Source organism: Rhizophagus irregularis, chromosome 28, assembly GCF_026210795.1.
Source record: "Rhizophagus irregularis chromosome 28, complete sequence".
In the NCBI taxonomy this organism is placed as follows: Eukaryota; Fungi; Glomeromycota; class Glomeromycetes; order Glomerales; family Glomeraceae; genus Rhizophagus; species Rhizophagus irregularis.
Window position 1 is genome coordinate 3,299,435 of NC_089456.1, and position 18,734 is coordinate 3,318,168.

Below are 18,734 nucleotides of genomic sequence, written 5' to 3' on the forward strand. Positions count from 1 at the left end.
AACCCAGTACAATTTAGCTCCGGTCTGAGTATCAAACTTTACCACTTTTTTTTTTTTTTTTTTTTCCTCCTTTTCTACCTTACGAAACTTTTTTTCCCGTATTTCCGTAAATTTACGAGAAAACAGTTTAATTATTTTGGTAGCTGGTAGTGGAAGAAAAAATTTTTTTTTTTTAGAATATATAATAATATAAATAATAAATAAATATATTATACATATATTATAATATTATATTATATATTATATATTATATATATATAATATATATATATATATATGACACATTCATATATTATATATAATACACACCACACACACACATATATATAATACACATTATTCCTTCCTTTTATTTATATATAAATTTGACCAAAAAAATTTATTATTATATTTTTTTTTTCCTCGTTAAAAAAAAAAAAAAAGAATTTATTTTTTTTATTAAAAGAAAAATATATATATATAAGTAATATTTATTCGAGCTCGACTAAATTTTTCTTAAAAAAAGAGTAGAGTAATAAAAACTTTAATATTTAAGTAAACAAAAAGAGATGGCTCCACCACAAACGCCTCGTAAAACGAAATTAACTGTTGATATTCCTTCGAGCTATTCAAATACTAGTTGTCCCGATTCTCCTAGTTCTCAATATGTAGCATCTCCTGTATTCACTCCGTCTAGACATTTTGAAGGTTCTGTACCTGCTTCACCAACGTTTTCGGGAACGTTGAATAGTAATAGATCTCAGGCGGAACTTACAGCGTTGCTAAAAGAAGCCTATAATACAATACGAGATAGAGAAAAAGGTAAATTTTTTTTATTATATTCAATTCGTTTATAAAGTGGGAAGGGAAAGTGACTGCTCAATATAATATTATATCATGTGAAATTACCAATTTAATAAAAATATCAAAACTTTTTATTATATTTTAGATCTTACACTTGCCGCCGAAATCGGTAAAAGTCTTCTTGAAAATAACATCGCGTTAAAATCAAAATATGAATCTGCTATAGTTCAATTACAACATCTTCAAAGAGCCAAATCAAAAGCTGCAACTTTCACGATACAAAATGTTGAAAAACATGCCGCCCCTATAGCTCCTCCAAATACTTCTTTAGAAAATATTTCTGAAAATGAATATGATGAAATTAGTGATACTGAATCACTTCAAGGTTGGAGTACTTCTTTCGATTTACCTTCACCATCAAGTGAAGTTCCATTTAAAAGAAAAAGTCCTCGAAATTCTTCGGGTTTAAATTATAAGGACCTTGAAAATATTAAAGAATTAGAGACTCGAAATCAAGAACTTCAACAACATCTTGATGAAGCTATAAGAGAATATAATGATTGTGATAAATCTAATAAATCAAAGATACGTAAACTTGAATCGGATCTTCAACATTATATTGAAGCTTGTACGTTAGCTACTCAAAAAGTGGAAGACCTTGAAAAAGAAAATGATCGTCTTATTCAAAAACAAAAAACTGATTTTTGGAATCTTAAATATACCAAGAAATCAAATGAAAATGAAAATTTTATTGAGACATTATTACATAAAGTTCAAGATTTAGAAGATCAAAATCATCTTATTGAAAAAGCAAAAGTAGAAATTGAACGTCGTTTACAACGTACAACGACTGAATTGGAAACTTTTAAAAAAGAATATAATGATTTATTAGAAACCTCAAAGGATTATGAAAGGTTACAACTTGTAACTCATGAACAACAACAATATATCAATGAACTCAGCGAGAGTCTTGAAGAACAACGTGCTTTGGTCGTAAATTATCGATCTGGTATGTGGTCTGCAAAAACTTCACGGGCAAATTCTATCTCTGATAGTGGTGGTATAATGTCAAATGCATTAAGACGTTTAAGTGATCCTGACGGGATGCGTGCCATGTTTGGTGCTGCTCCAAAACAAAATAATCAAGATAATGGAATTGGTGGAAAGATAAAAAAATCTTTACTATCAGAATTAGAGAATGAATGGTTCCGTGAACTAACGATATTTCAAAGAGATGTAAAAAAAGGAAATGGAAGTGGAGCTTCTTCACCATCTTTCTCACCAATATCTTCAGAGAAGGACCTTAATCAATTCTTTTTAGATAATGGTGCACGACTGGATGATGAAATGGTGGATTACTTATCAGATGATGAATTTAGTTTCTTGGATGAATTCGAAGTAGATAACGAAAAAGCTAACCGATTACGAGAATGGTTTTGGATAAGATGGGCAAGAGCTATATATCTATTCCTAAGAAAGATATGGAGGTGGTGTCGTTTTATCCTCATTCTTGTAGCCGCTGTAATTATGGCACTATACCGTGGACCTGACGATGTCTTGCCCAATGATGTATGAATTTAGGACAATGTTAATAATTTAGATGAACTTTTTTTATTCTTTCCCTACTCCATTTTTTTTTTCTCAAAATTAAACGCCATATAACATAAACATATTTTTCACAATTCAAAAATCAAAGAATAGTTAGAATATATTCTAGAATATTGTTTTACGATTATGTATTATTATTTTTGTTTATTATGTCAAATTTTTTACCTAACCTTTATATTTTTTTTTATGAAAGTTTTATATTTTTTTTTCTCGTCATCTATTAAAGGAAGATGAGGTTGTATTATTTTTTTTTTTTTTCTTATTTTAGTTTTTTAACTGGATGTAATTTCAATGTACAATTCCTTTAATTTGTCTCTTCAAACCGATGCTATGTACATTTACCATAAACTATTCGTATCAATCATCCATTGGACAATATTGACCGGGATCAAATATCAATCCACTTGTATTTAAAGCAATATTATTATATAAACATCATAGCATTTTTTTTTTCGTATAAACATAAAAAAAAAATTTCCCCACCAACAATCACACGCTTTTTTCCATTGATTGGTATTTTGATCCGGCAATTTTAATCTTGTTTTTTTTTGTCTATATTTAATCATATTCATTCATTATTTTTATATTTTTTTATTTATATATTTATTATTTATGGTGGGGATTTTTTTTTTTAAAAAAAAAATCTTAATTTCTTTACTACAGTATATATATTTCTTTTAGGTTTATAGTAGTATTCTTTATTATTGTTGTTTGACTCATTGTTATTTTCTTTTATTTTACAAATTTTTTAAAAAAAAAACGAAGGAAAAAAAATAAAAAATAAAAAGCGTGAAGAAAAAAGCATATTCTTCTCACATGTACAAAATTCGTCTAAATAGTATAAATTTGATGCAACGTTCCAAGTAATAAATACCAAATAGTATAAAATTGCACCAAGTATGGGTAGTAACATACTGAACATACTGGATGTTAACATGATAATAACATGATAATACTTGATTAACATGATGATATAATAATAAAGATAAACATATTCTATTTAACATATCGAATTCACATGATTGGAATTTTTTATAATTTATATTAACTTTGGCCAAAATTAATATTTTAGCTGAAACCTTTTCATGTGAGTTTTGGCCAAATTTTCAAACTTAATTTAAGCAAAAACATGATAAAAAATCAACTCTAAATTTGGCCAAAACTATAAAATAATTCTTTAGAGTTTTGGCCAAATTCTAATATAACTATTACATTAAAGATTGTGAAAATGTCCAAACTATAGTTAGGCCTTTAGGAGTTTTGGTTACAAGTATTGGTGAAATTTGCTGAGCTACACTTAGCAAATTATATTAATGATTATATTCTTATTGCAAATACATATAAGGCATAGTATTACAATTATAAGTAAGGTTGCTATTGAAAAAATTAGAGAGTTTTAGTAAGTTGTCAAATACTAAAATAGTAAAACTTTGCCAAAACTATATAAAAGTTTTATTAAAAAAAATTGGTAAAACTCTGAAAAAAAGCAAAACCTAACAAAACTTATTATAAATGCTGAAACTGCTGAAACTTTACCAAAATTACAATAAAACTATAGTAAAATCTTGGAAAAACTAATCATAGAATTTTAGAGAGATTTAAGTAAGTAATTTTAATTATAAAATTATATTTTACTGAATAACTGTTTTATCAGGCTTATATAATAGGTATTTTTTTTTTATACAACTTAATAACTGATTATACTAATATAAATTACCAATTAGTAAATATCTAATAAAATATATATATTGAACTTATTATTGTAAACTTATAAAATTTAATATATAAAAAAAAATTTATATATTAAACTTCTACTAAACTTATACTTCTTAACTATAAATTCAATTTAATTGTATAAATATTTTATTTAATATTAAATAGTTATTAGATATAAAAAAAATAAAAATATTGGTTAAAAAGTAAAACTAATATTATTTTATCTAATAATTAAAATTTAAAAAATATTATAATAATTAATACTACTAATACTTATTTTAATATTGTTATTAAAATTCTATATCTAGTATATTTACCTCCTATTTTACCTATAACAAATACTTAATATAAAAGAATCCTTCCATTTTTAGCAATAACTGGACTCTTAATTACAAATATAGAATTTAATATACATCAATTATACTAAATTAAACAGAAACTTTATTATTTAATAAAAAATACTGGAATTTATTAATTAGATAAAATATAGAAACTAAATTTTATTATTTAATTTATAAATAATTAGCAATATTTCTAATTATAGTAATAATATGATACTAAAGAACTGAATATAAAAAAAACTAAATAAAGTACTTGCAAATAAAAACTTTCTATTTTTTTAAATATATTTACAATTTTATTAACAGATTAATATAATATAAAATTTCAATATTTAAAGAAACTTTTAAATAATATTGCTATTTGTTTAATATATTTTATATTAAAAAATTAAATGTTATTTCAATTTATATCAGATATTACTTAAAATTTTTTTTTAAATTTCTTACTTGACTTATATATACTATTCAAATTACTTTAGATTACCATAATTATAAATAAAATCTTAAGTTCAATTATTTAATTCATTTTTATTATAAATTTAGTTAATTTAAAGTATTTTTATTAACAAAAAATAGGTCATCTAAATCGTTAATAAAAATGTCTTTTATATTCCATTTAACTTTATTATTTAATATAGGATATATTCTATTTAATAAAAATTTATCAATAATATTTATAACATTATTACAATATAAATCAGTTGTAGTATTTAACTTTGCTTTTTTTCCTGTAATAATAATTGCTTCCATGTATTAATTAAATTATTTCAATTTAATAAAACCTGAAATTCACTATTTTTACTTTCTTTATCTGAATCATTATTCTGAGTATTAGAATTTTCTTTTTAGATTTCTAAGTTAATAGGATTTTTTTCTTGATTCTCTAAATTCGTATTACTATTACTATTTATAATAATTATAAAAACTATCAGTTTAGCAATATTTTCTTTTATTTTTTGTTGTTGAATAGTTTTCACTTTATCAACTCTATATTTATATATATATTTTTTTTCTGCAACACATAATTTTTTATTAAGATTTTATATAAAAAGTTAATACAATACATGTAAAACTAATCAAAAATCCTAAGTAAACATTAAGAACTATACCATTTGCTAACTCACAGTGAAGTAACCATGTGTGCATTATTAGTAAAGGACTTAAGTTAGGGAAGTAAATCTAACTTAAAGGTATTCTTTTTTAAATAGGTATTCCTTCTTTTGGTCTACACTATGAGTGCTTCCAAAGACTCACTACTACTGCAGATAAAACTCAAACTCAAACAAAAAAAATAAAAGGAGCAATAATAGAAAAGTCAGTAAAAAAAAATCAAAATAAGGGTTAATTAAAAAAATATTAGTATTCTACAAATACGAAGTCCCACTATAGTGTTCCATTCACCTTACCTATAGTTCACCAAGCTTGAGTAGTCATTCTATCAATTCTTAAGTCTTTATAGTAATAATTTAATTTTTGCCAATAAAGTAAGTTTATCAGATTCATTACCATTTAAACTTTTCTTCATATTCCTGATAGTTTTAGAAATATTTTCTTTCTGGAAGGATTGCTCTTTTTATTCTTGTTATCTGTAATAGTTGGTCTAACCTTGTGAACTATGTTTTAGTTCTGCTTCTGATTATGGCCATTTTTCTTTATTGATCAATTACAACATTAATAAAGTTGAGAGGAAAAATACTAGTTAGATCCTTCAGTTCTTTGGCCACTTAAACTTTGGAGACATTATAGTAAATCTTTATATATTTAGATTATTAAAAAGTATCCAGATAGATCCGTTAAGATATCCGGATAATCTTCAATCTATCATTACAGATATCTGGATTGTATTTTATTAGACAGATCAGTTTAACGGGTGATAGATATTAAATGGATCAGATTGACAGATAACGGATTATTTGTAGATTGAAGCTCTAACCCTATAAAAAGTATTTATATTTTTTTTTTTTTGCAAGGTAGTGCAATTCGATGAGTTTATTAGTTATATGAAATTACAGGATTGTCTGCTAAGTGTATAACTAATCTATTAAAACTCTGAACCAGTTCCCCATCCTATAGATTGCTCCTGTGCCCTATCATCACTAAGGATGGGTCCGCAAATGATTTTCAAATTCCGCAATATTGCGGATTTTGAAGTTGAATTGCGGTTAGTAGCCCGTAATTCCGCAATTCAGTTTTGGTGTTTTCTTACATACAAAAAACACCAGAACTAATAGGTTTTTTATACAAAAATGCTGGAACTATTGCTTCCGGCATATTTTTTAATTTTTTTTTAATAAAAACGCCGGAACTATGGGTTCCGGCATTTTCTTTTAATTATTTTATATAAAAACGCCGGAACTATAGGTTCCGGCGTTTTCTTTTAATTTATTTATATAAAACGCCGGAACTATGGGTTCCGGCGTTTTCTTTTGATTTTTTTTATGTAAAAACGCCGGAACTATATAAAATGCCAGAACCTATAGTTCTGGCATTTTCTTTTGAATTTTTTTTATGTAAAAACGCCGGAACTATAGGTTCCGGCGTTTTCTTTTGATTTTTTTTTATGTAAAAATGTTGGAACTATAGATTCCGGCGTTTTCTTTTGATTTTTTTATGTAAAAACGCTGGAACTAAGGTTCAAAAAGGCGTTTTCTTTCAAATTTTTTTTTAATAAAAATGCCAGAACTGAAGGTTCCGGCGTTTTCTTTTAATTATTTTATATAAAAACGCTATCTAGGTTGCGTTTTCGTTTTCTTTTGATTTTTTTATGTAAAAAACGCCGGAGCCCAGGTTCTGGCATTTTCTTTAATTTATTTATATAAAAAACGCAGAACTATGGGTTCTGGCATTTTCTTTTAATTTTTTATGTAAAAACGCGGAACTATAGGATTCCGGCATTTTCTTTGAATTTTTTTATGTAAAAACGCCAGAACTATAGGTTCCGGCATTTTCTTTTGAATTTTTTATGTAAAAACGACCGGAACTATAGGTTCCGGCGTTTTCTTTTAATTTTTATGTAAAAACGAACGACCGGCCAGGTTCTAAGGTTCGGCATTTTCTTTTAGTTTTTTTTTAATAAAAACGCCGGAACTAAGGTTCCGGCGTTTTCTTTTAATTTTTTTTTTAATAAAAACGCCAGAACTAAGGTTCCAGCGTTTTCTTTTAATTTTTTTTTAATAAAAACGCCGGAACTAAGGTTCCAGCGTTTTCTTTTAATTTTATTATGTAAAAACGCTGGAACTATGAGTTCCAGCGTTTTCTTTAAATTTTTTTTAATAAAAACGCCAGAACTATAGGTTCCGGCGTTTTCTTTAAATTTTTTTAATTAAAACGCTGGAACTATAAGTTCTGGTGGTTTCTTTTAATTTTTTTTTATGTAAAAACGCTGGAACTATAGGTTCCGGCGGTTTCTTTTAAATTTTTTTTAATTAAAACGCCGGAACTATAGGTTCCAGCGTTTTTTTAAATTTTTTTTTATGTAAAATAATTTCTTTTATTATTAATAATAAATAGAAATATTTTTTTTTTTAGTAGTAATTATATTTTATTAAAAAAAAGAAAGTTTTTTTTGTGGAATATTTGCGGGATTGCGGATAATTGCGGATTTGTAGATTTGCGGATTTTTAGATTTAAAAATCCGCAATGTTCCGCAATACCGTAAATCGCAATTATTCCGCAATTACATATTTGCGGCACCATCCTTAATCATCACCAATATAAAATTCACCTATATCCTCCTATAGTAGCTATCAGATTATATAGGATCATTATTATCATATGGCTTCAGTATGTGCTTTCACTACCCTCTAAACAAAAAGAAGAATTATATTTGTATTTGTACATTTTGATATTATTATATACCTTCCAAATCACCCTATTTCCTTCTCTGATAAATTGATCTATATATTGTCTAGTTTTTCCAAGAGCAATTGACCATTGTTCACTATGTTTAAGAATTTTCCTTCCCTTTAAGTCATATGTAGCACCATCTATTTGTTGAGTTGGGGTTCGTTCATATGTAATACGTTGATGTGCTGGTATTTTCTTTCTTAAGTCTTGCTTCTTGATTCCTTTTATGCGTTCCTATTCTGTTATTAAGTTGCATCGTGGTTGCCAAATAATTCTATAAAATTCATTAACAAATATTTCTAAAAGGAGGGTAGTAATTGTTAGTGTAGCTTTTTCTGACTTAACAATAAGCTTGATTTCTCTATATTTTTCTTTTGGAAAGAAATTCTTTATCATTAATTGTGCATGGGGAATAGGTAACTCTTGATTTGAATCTGTTGTTTGAACAAAAAATTTTCTATTCCACAAAAGTAATTGTTGTGTGTCCTCTTGATTTAGTTGGAGGTATTTCTCTTGTGATAGCAAGTCTTTAAGCATTTGATCACATTTATGCCTGGTGTTGTTAGCCACCACTAACCATTTATCTCTAAGTTGTTGACAATAGATTATGTGATCATCATCTTCATTTTCTTCAAGACACATTCTACACTTTACATCCCCATATAAGTCGTATCTCTTTTCTTTCATAATCTCTAAAGTTGGTAGTAGATTATTTGTCAATTTCAAGTGCTTAATAAATCTGTCATTTATTGTTGATGTTGTACAATTAAGTCCTGTGTTTTTTTTAAATAATGCCCAAGTGACTTTTTCTTCTATCACACACGTTGTGTCTTGAAAAGTTGTTCTGTGTGCGCGGTTGAAAGACCATGCTGCCTCTAGTGTGGACTCACATATATTATCTATAAATTTCCTAATGTGTCTGTCAACTCTTTTACCATCCCAATATATGTCATATTTTAAATCCGTTTGTTGTGAGTCATTAATTGTAATGCAAGTTAGTCTTTCTGTATCATTCTTGGCCACTCTATCAGCTTCTTCATTACCTTTGACTCCTGAGTGTCCTTTAACTTTTGTTAATTTTAACTCTAAGTGTTTGCTATCAACAAGATTAATTATGCTGCTGACTATACTGTGGTTATTACTTTTACACCATACTCGAATCCTATTTTTTCCATTTGTCAGATTTATTCTAGTGTGATTAATACTGTCTATTGCAGCTTGAGAATCTGTAAAAATGTTTACTCTCTGTCTTGTTTGCAAGACAAGTATGGCTGATAGGATGGCTCCTAATTCTGCGCGTGTGGATGAAGGCCATTCTGTAATTGAGCTGCTGCATTCCAGTATCACCTCCTCTTTATCATTCAGTATTACCCAACCCGTGCCCATATGTTTTGTAAAGGTGTTTAAGTTCGCATTAAACTGAGTTGTCAATGAACCATCAGTATATATGTTAATCATGTCAGATGTAAGGTTGCTTGTCTAAACCTCTTCAAAATCCTACGATTAGTTTCGTCAAAATTTTACTATAGATTTATTATAGTTTCGGCAGAGTTTCAGCATTTATAATAAGTTTCGGCAGTTTCGCCTTTCTCCAAAGTTTCGCCAGTTTTTTAATATAACTTTAATATAGTTTTGGCAGAATTTCGCTTTTCGGCGAAACGCCATCTTGCCTAAACCCCTAGGTTTCGGCAAGCAACCTTAGTCAGATGAATTGAATATTGACCTTAAATGATGCAATAGCGCTATGTGTTGTATCATGGCTTCCTTATTCGATAACGTGTTTTGAATGAGAGCTGTATCATAGTCATATATCTGTATGAGGCCAGGTATCCGTTCTGGGATATATTGTCTCTCAAGGTGATTTCTAATTTCCAGAATATCTTTGATACTTTTAGTGTTGAGAGTGTTTTGGCAACTAGAGATCCTATTTATGCAAGCTTAGGCCTGGACGGTTCCTGTTAAAATAGCAGCCGCGACCTCCTTTGTTCAACTTTTATCATTTAATACGCAGCCACTGCAACGTTGTATAATTATTACTCCGTTGTCATCTCTCTGGTTGTCAGCATTAATAGCCCAATGCTGCATTGTATATCTTCCTGACCGGCCCTTTTTGTCAATCTGCCCTATTACTAATCGATTGGCCCTCTGCGTATACACGAACTCCTTTTTTCTGCCATTTATGGATGGAACTTTTTTTGTCATCTTTAATTGCTTGAATGTTAATTGAGATTCCTCTGTCCATTCCTGACTCGCTTTCTGAGTTAGAGGACTCCACACTTATCTTACACAGGTCTTTAAGTTGAGATGACTGTTGTACTAGGCCTAATAACGTGTCGAACCATTTCGGAGTCCTACCTCTTGCTTGTCTCCTATTAAAGTCGCATATTTGTTGCCATGTGACTGTGTTCAACGCGTCGTAATTCAGGAGTTGCAAAATTCTGTGTACAGAGAGCGCTGCTGCTTTTCTTATAATGAGTTCCTTATCTTTTTTCTGCAGTTCCGGCGCTTGTTGGTATACGAAGTCTCGCGTTTGGACCGATTATTGGTATGTTCCATTCTTCACTCTCCGTTAATGGATGGAATTTAAACAGATAGTCATGTGCTTTCCTTGCCACGTTGTACGCATGATTGTTCAACATCTTATTCGGGACTGTGACGTCGAGGTCGATCGTTAAGATACACGACGTTATGTTCAACGTTAATTGTGCTTTTTTTAATCTCATTTTGAGCATGTCTGCTTATTTCGTTTGTGAATTTAGAGCTACCAGGAATTCCATAATCTGCGCAGCTATTTGGTTTCTCCATAGGTTTTTTAACTTGCCTTGTGCAGAATGTAAGAGAATATTATCGTGACAACTAGTAGGGAGCCGCGCTTTATGTTTGACTACCTTCATGACTGGTCTGAAGGTTTCTTCGTACTTCTTATTCTAAAAAGTATTTATATTTAAAATATAATTAAAAACTTTTTAAAATATATTTAAATTATACTTAAAATATATTTAATTTAAAAATTGCGAAATACTTATAATATACTTAAAATGTATTTAAAATTATCTTAAAATATATTTCTAATATATTTAATTTTTGCCAAAATACTTAAAATATACTTAAATTATACTTAAATCAAAATTTAAGTATATTATAGATATATTTTTTACATACTTAAAATATACTTATAATATATTTTATAATATATTTTAAGTATATTTTAAATACATAAAAAATATACTTATAATAGTCTTATAATATACTTAAATTTTAATTTAAATATAATTTAAATATATTTTAAGTATATGGGCAAAAATTAAATATATTAGACATATGTTTTAAGATAATTTTAAGTATATTTTAGATATATTAAAAATATATTTTAAGTATTTTGCAATTTTTAAATTAAGTATATTTTAAATATATTTTAAATATATTTTAAGTATAATACTTTTTATAGGGTAAGAAATACTGAGTCCAAAAACCTTCATATTCTGGCAAATTCAATTTAGTACCAATGATTTTATCCAAATCTGCTCAATTTTTATAATACGTGATAAGCTTGTGAGTATTCTTTTCCTAAACAATTTTAAATACCTTGCAACTTATATAGAAAATTGGCAATTAGAAAAGGTCTAATAAATAAAGCATTAAGATGATTACATTTTCAGGTAAATTTATAATTACCATTTGAAATCATTTTCTTTTCTTTTTTTATTAAAGATTCCAATTAGCCAGATACTCTTGAACAAGTAAACCCTTAAAGGAGCAGTTTAAACTTCTTGATTCTATAAGCTTATAGTCCACTTGTTGAAGTTGATAGAGACTGTGATTGTAAAATATTTCTTCTAACTCTTTGTCTTAAAAACGATCATGTGACTCCATTTTTCCAGATGTTGAAGAATATCAAGTTGAGCCCAGATGGAGGGAATATTATACAAAGTTAATTCTTAGATATTATCCTTTAATACTGGAGTATATGATCCTATCATAACTGATTGAATTTTTTTTAGAGAAGCGTGAGTTTATTTCTTCTTAATAAGCTGCACTTTACTATTTATTACTTGATGCTTAGTCGCGTTTACTTTTTACCTATTACTAGGTGGTATCACGATTACTGTTTACATATAAATTCCTGAAAACCATTTCTGCAAATGTAATAATCTATCCTTTTTCTTTAAGGGTATAGGATACGGCTTTGGTGTTAAGTTTTATAACACTCTTTGGATGTTAATTGATGATTCAATCTGCATGTTTATTGATTAGTTTTCATTGTTTAGATTGCTAAGTTCTATAACCATTGATTGGTGTTCAGCATTTTCCAAAATTTTCAAATTCATAGACTTTACATCATAGTCATGTACTGGCATATCATTAGTAGATTCTGTTGATTCCAACTGTGCTACTTGTTTTTGAAATGTTTTCTCAATGAAAGATTTCATAAAGATTTCGTATTCATTAGCAAAAGCGGTAAAAGTAAATAACAAGTAAGTGAGTTGTACATTATTCTTGATATCAAGTTTTTTAAGTACAATTTTATGGTCTTTAACATATTTTTCAGTATTGTTATATTCTTTAGCAGATAAGATACACTTTACATAGTTGTTAATAGCGGTTGGACAAGTAAATTTCATATTCTGAAAGATAATACTAAAGGTTTCAAAAAGACTTTTTCTGTTAATAACACATTTAGTAACCTTTTTCAGGTCAATAATATTAGTATATTTAGCCAAGTATAACATTTTTGAAGCAATAAAATTAAAAAAATAAAATTATTATTCTGTTAAAAAATGGACATAATGATTATCAAAAAAAGTCTTTTTTTAATATGATCCTTATGTTTAGTGATGTCTGCCTAAATCCTTTTTGCCAAAAATTTCAGTTTCGTCACCAACTAGTTTCAGTTTTGTTATTGACTAGTAAACTATATAATGGTAATTTTTAATTTTAATTTTAATTATATAAAATTATAGTTTTATTATAAAAATATATAAAATTAATTATATTTATAATAGTTTTATACATTCTTTTTAAAAAATATTATATTTTAATAAAAATTTATTTTTTAATAAGTAATTATTATAATTAAAATCTATGGAAATTTATAAAAAATCTATAGAAATACTATGAAATATTAAATTTCGCCATTTTGTCTTTTAATTTTAAATGTCTAAACTATTTCAGTTTCATCAAATGACTAAATATTTCAGTTTCGCCCAGCATCTCTACCTATGTTTATATAAAATTGCAGTATGTAATTTAAGGTTAGTTGCCATGAGTAACGATTATTATATATCAAATTACAACCTTTAACAGTTTTAATATTATAAACATAAGCTGTAAATTGGCTGTAAATATCACATGATTGTAGTTAGCTAAAAGATGGTAATTTTGATTTACAACCATTATATTTACTTGACTTTTAGATTTACAACTATTTACAGAAATTAACACTAATATAATTTATTTATTTTAAGTATTTTTTATACTATTTAAAAAAAATAAATTTATTTATTATTACATTAAATTATAATTTTTTAATAAGATGTGAAAAAAAAAGAATAGATTTATTTGTGCAGATCTATTAGAGTCAGGTGATTTTTTCGCTAAAGTCACAGTTTATATAATTGTATATGCATTTAAAATATTGTAAATATATTTCAAGAAATTTATTTCTGAAATAATACATAACTATTGTAATTTATTGCAAATATATAAAATGTATTTCAATTTATCAGGCATTTACTAATTGGTGATTTATGTTAGTACAACCAGTTAGTAAGCTGTATAATAAATACCTATTACGTAAGCCTGATAAAATAGTTACTCGGCACAACGTGACCTCATAACTGTGGCACTGTCGTGCCTTACATGTATTTGCAATAAGAATATGATCAGTAAAATTTACTGAGCTGTGCTCAGTAAATCCTACCAATCATATTGCTTATTGCAAATACAACAGTTACTCAGCACTTCGTGCCGAGTAACTATTAATTATTTATTTTGTAATATTTCTATTGTTATTTGTAATCTATTCATAAACTATTTCGAAGTACATCACAAAAATAATACAATTATAATTTACCATTACAAAATAATGTTGTAATTATAGAAAATTAATATCAATTTATTTAGTTTGTAATATTTCTGTTGTCTATTTGTAAACTATTTTAAAATACATTACAAAAATAATATAAAGGTACTTTACCATTACAAAATAATATAATAATTACATAAATGCTTCTAAAATACTACCAAAACATTAAAAATATATGCCAAAAAAAGTGTCATTTTTAGCAAAGTAGAGTTAAAAATAAAAATAAAATATAAAATTAAGGTTAATTTAGATATAGAATTAGAAGTATATAAGCAATTGTATTGATTTATATTTAGGCTAATTAGCAAAATTTAAATGCAAATTATAGTTATAAGAATTTTAGTAATAACCTAATAATAAAATAAAATATATATTTTACAATATTATTATTTATTATTATTTGCTATTGCAAATTATTAACATTTTATATTTTTTAAGATTATAATATAACTGGTAATAGTATTAATAATCAAAAGAAAAAAAAACTTAGAAATATTATTATAGATTATTATTATTTCATTAAATTTATTATTTTTATTAAATATATTTGAAATTACTTTAGATTTAGTTTTAAAAAAATCTATTTTAAAAAGTATGAAACATTGATTTTTACTTAATTACAAAATCTTATCAATATATAATGATTATATTTAAAGATAGCACTTGTTTTTATATATATTCAGTTTTTTATTAGTTTTATATAGCATTATTTACTACTATTTTTTTAAGTTAATAGTAGAAATTTTATATTATACTAATGCTGATAATTATAAAATAGAATATAGGAATATAAGAAAGTATTGAATTTATATACAATAAACTCTTTATTAATACATATACTATTTAAAAGCCTCAAAATAATAATGGATTAGAATTTATTTTTAAATATTACAATAATATTTAAAAAATTTAGATTCAAAATTATATATAAAATTGAAATATAGTCATATTATAGAATTTTAAGAAAGTATTAAATTATTCATTAAAAAATAATTATAAATAAAGGAATTTAAATAAGATAACTTTAGCTTATATTGATATTGCTAATAAGAAAGTAAAATATAAAGCTGATATTTAATTAATAAATATTGATTTTTTTATTATACTCAAAAGGAACAGTACAAATAGCTCACAGGAACATTATGCTCCTAAACGGTTTAGCAAGAAAAATGTAAAGTATGATATAGATAATGTATAGATAATAATGTATAGATAATGTTATATATATTTTTTTATATAATAAAGTATTATCGCTAGATCACGTAATTTTATTAAGGTGACGTATAATATTTATCACCTCAGGCAACGATCTTTTTAATACAGTATATAAAAACAGAATAACATTTATTAATTATATTGTTACTAATGAATAATAAAAATAATAAAATATTAATTTAATAAAATTAATTAAATATTAACTAGTTAAAATAGAGAGTATGATAATTAGATTATTCGGATCTTTATGATGCAATTGGGTATGATTCGGCAGTTGGATTATTCAGATCTTTTGGATTTCCTTCAAATCTTTTGGCAATTGGATATAATTCGGCAGTTGGATTATTCAGATCTTTTGGATTTCCTTCAGATCTTTCGGCAATTAGGTATGATTCGATAGTTGGATTATTCAGATCTTTTGGATTCCCTTCGGATCTTTCAGCAATTGGGTATGATTTGGCAGTTGGATTATTCAGATCTTTTGGATTCCCTTCGGATCTTTCGGCAATTGGATATGATTCAGCAGTTGGATTATTCAGATCTTTTAGATTCCCTTCAGATCTTTCGGCAATTGGGTATGATTCGGCAGCTGGATTATTCAGATCTTTTGAATTCCCTTCAGATCTTTTGGCAATTGGATATGATTCGGCAGCTGGATTATTCAGATCTTTTGGATTCCCTTCGAATCTTTCAGCAATTGGATATGATTCGGCAGCTGGATTATTCAGATCTTTTGGATTCCCTTCGAATCTTTCAGCAATTGGGTATGATGCAATTGGGTATGATTCAGCAATTGGATATCCAGAATGCGGTAAAGCATTTACCATGGAGAGGGCGACTAATAAAAGAATTCCAGAAAACTTCATGATGATTTGTAATAAAAAATTAGTTTTTCTTTACTTATAAATGTATATATTTTTTACTCAGAGCAAGCAAAATCACAGTCTTTTTATAAGAAAAGATAGTTTGACTAATATATTAATTATTTCCTTTTTACTTTCGTCATTCTTAATTTTTTTCCTTATTGCTGTTTTTAAAAATGGTATATATCTTCGTACATTACGTGTGAAAGGGTAAAAAAGAATAATTTATTTTTTGGCGATCAAAAATCTATTTCATAAGTTTTTCGGTATAAACAATAAAAAGAAAAATAAACATATGTTAGCTCCTGAATTAAAATCTTTGAGCATAGTGGGGTAAAGTACTTGTATATGAAGGGAGAATTTAAAATTTTTTATTAGGTTCCTATTTGATTATAGTGTGATTATTAAGGACCTTAAAAGTAAGAGATTTGATTGGCCGAAAAATTACTATGGAAGTTGTATTATTCTTTATAAACTAAACTTTTTTAAAAAAACTTTTTTCGATAAATGGTTATTTGCATCTTAGTGAGATCGATCACTTCTAAAAATGTCAGTTACAAAGGACACAGGACACAATGACTCAATATAGAACTTCCATAAACATCGGGTTCAAGTACTGTTCAAGCCATACCAAAATATTACGGCACATTATACCAATTCGGCGATGTAATACTGGTGTAATGCTATTTTCATATGAATCTTTGAACAAAAATTTGGTGTAATATATTCACCATTACGCCGCGTATTATAAGATTCGAATATTCAAAAATTTTTGAAATGTAAATTTGAATATGATTCAAATCTCACATGATATTCGAATCTCAACCGGATATTCGAATCTCGTGTGATAAAATATCTTTAAACAATAAATTAATAATTTAACGGAAATATCTATTAGAAGTAAGAAACTGTTACACTTATTTGTAATAAATTTCCTGATCACATTCGAATCTATAGTTGATTTATCCCCTGCCATTTACACAATAGTAAGTGTTTTATAGTATATTGTGAATAAATATAATATATTTATTGTTGAATTTTATTTTTGTTCGCTTGGTTTTTTTTTTCATTTTAAAAGATTTTAAAAAAAATGATTAAATTTTAAAAAGCTTCGGAAATCGGAACTATTATCATTACACTTATTACACTTGAAATAATATTGAGATTACGAATAAATTAAAAGAAAGTTTTTCTCATTTGGAAAATGCAAATCTTTCTGAATTACTCAAATTTTCAAATCCGTCTATTATAGTTTAATCAAATAGTTCATTTTTACTGTAAATACATTTGCATAACCGTGTGGTGCCGATCAGGGGATAATATGCCATTTCACGTTCGGCATTTTAACATATGCCCTAAATAATTCCATAATAAAATGCCGTAAGCTGTAATGCCGTAAATTTTTATCGCTTACGGACCGTTTTCTGACAGGACTGGCCGTTTGATCACGTGTTCGTGCATAACTCTGCATATCTTTGGCCAAACCTGTCGGGCAAATGTCCTGTCAGGAAATCATCTGTCAGGAAATCGTGCCATAACCATAATTTCAAATTTATATATCGTAATTAAAAAAGAAATTAAAAAAAAAAATCTTTTTTTTTAGGAACGGTTAGCAGAAATCGTGCCGTAACCTTTTCAAATTTATATACCGTAAATAGGCTTGCATAATTTAATTAAAAAAGAAATTAAAAAAAATTTCTTTTTTTTTTGGCGGATTTTCTGAGTTTTCTTTGACATTTATTTTTAAGAAGCGACATTAACTTCGTTTCTTTTTTTCGTTTTTTTCATTTTGGTATAATAAAAAATTTTTTATAGATAGTAGTATTAGAAAAAATAACAACAATTTAAGATTGTATTGTAATGAATTATTTAATATGACTAATCATAAAATGAACAATGAATAAATGAATTATTCTTTATTTACTATTTATTTTATTTGCTAATTAATGTTTATTTATTTACTAATTATAATGTTTATTTTTACAAAATATACATACTACATTTACTAATTTACTAATTTAGTCCCAATTCCTCATCAAGTATTGCTTCAAAATCAACATCTGAATTCTCATAATCTACAAGTTCGTCAGGTTGTTTATCAATTTGTTCTCTAAAATCATCTTTCATAATATCTGTCATAAGCAAATCATTATTAGTATCATCCTCAATAATTCTATCATTTGAATTTCTTCCTCATCATCATCTTCAATTATTTATCGTGGCTGTAGTTATTTCTCGCAATGCAGTTTTTCACTCAAATTATTGCTAGAAAATTGT

The 18,734-nt window shown here is 26.4% G+C and overlaps 3 protein-coding genes across 3 annotated transcripts; 1 reads left to right on the top strand and 2 right to left on the bottom strand.

The window, feature by feature from the left end:
* The first annotated feature begins 301 nt into the window (after window positions 1-301).
* Window positions 302-3,127, top strand: OCT59_019340 (uncharacterized protein). Its single transcript, XM_025321071.2, has 2 exons — window positions 302-801; window positions 929-3,127. Exons 1-2 carry the CDS (start codon window positions 549-551, stop codon window positions 2,356-2,358), a joined length of 1,683 nt encoding a protein of 560 aa, XP_025169818.1. The 5' UTR covers window positions 302-548; the 3' UTR covers window positions 2,359-3,127.
* Window positions 3,128-12,544: 9,417 nt separating this feature from the next.
* On the bottom strand, window positions 12,545-12,916 carry OCT59_019341 (uncharacterized protein; the record flags this gene model as incomplete). Its single annotated transcript, XM_025327711.1, has 1 exon — window positions 12,545-12,916. The coding sequence occupies one exon, from the start codon at window positions 12,914-12,916 to the stop codon at window positions 12,545-12,547; it is 372 nt and encodes a 123-aa protein (XP_025169820.1).
* A 2,923-nt stretch (window positions 12,917-15,839) lies between these two features.
* On the bottom strand, window positions 15,840-16,460 carry OCT59_019342 (uncharacterized protein; the record flags this gene model as incomplete). Its single annotated transcript, XM_025327712.2, has 1 exon — window positions 15,840-16,460. The coding sequence occupies one exon, from the start codon at window positions 16,458-16,460 to the stop codon at window positions 15,840-15,842; it is 621 nt and encodes a 206-aa protein (XP_025169821.2).
* Window positions 16,461-18,734: the final 2,274 nt, after the last annotated feature.

Excerpts from the sequence above, each read along its gene's own strand:
- OCT59_019340 (XM_025321071.2), top strand. The coding sequence starts at position 549 with ATGGCTCCACCACAAACGCCTCGTAAAACGAAATTAACTGTTGATATT. Across the intron at positions 802-928 it reads AATACGAGATAGAGAAAAAG|ATCTTACACTTGCCGCCGAA; the intron begins GTAAATTTTTTT and ends ATTATATTTTAG.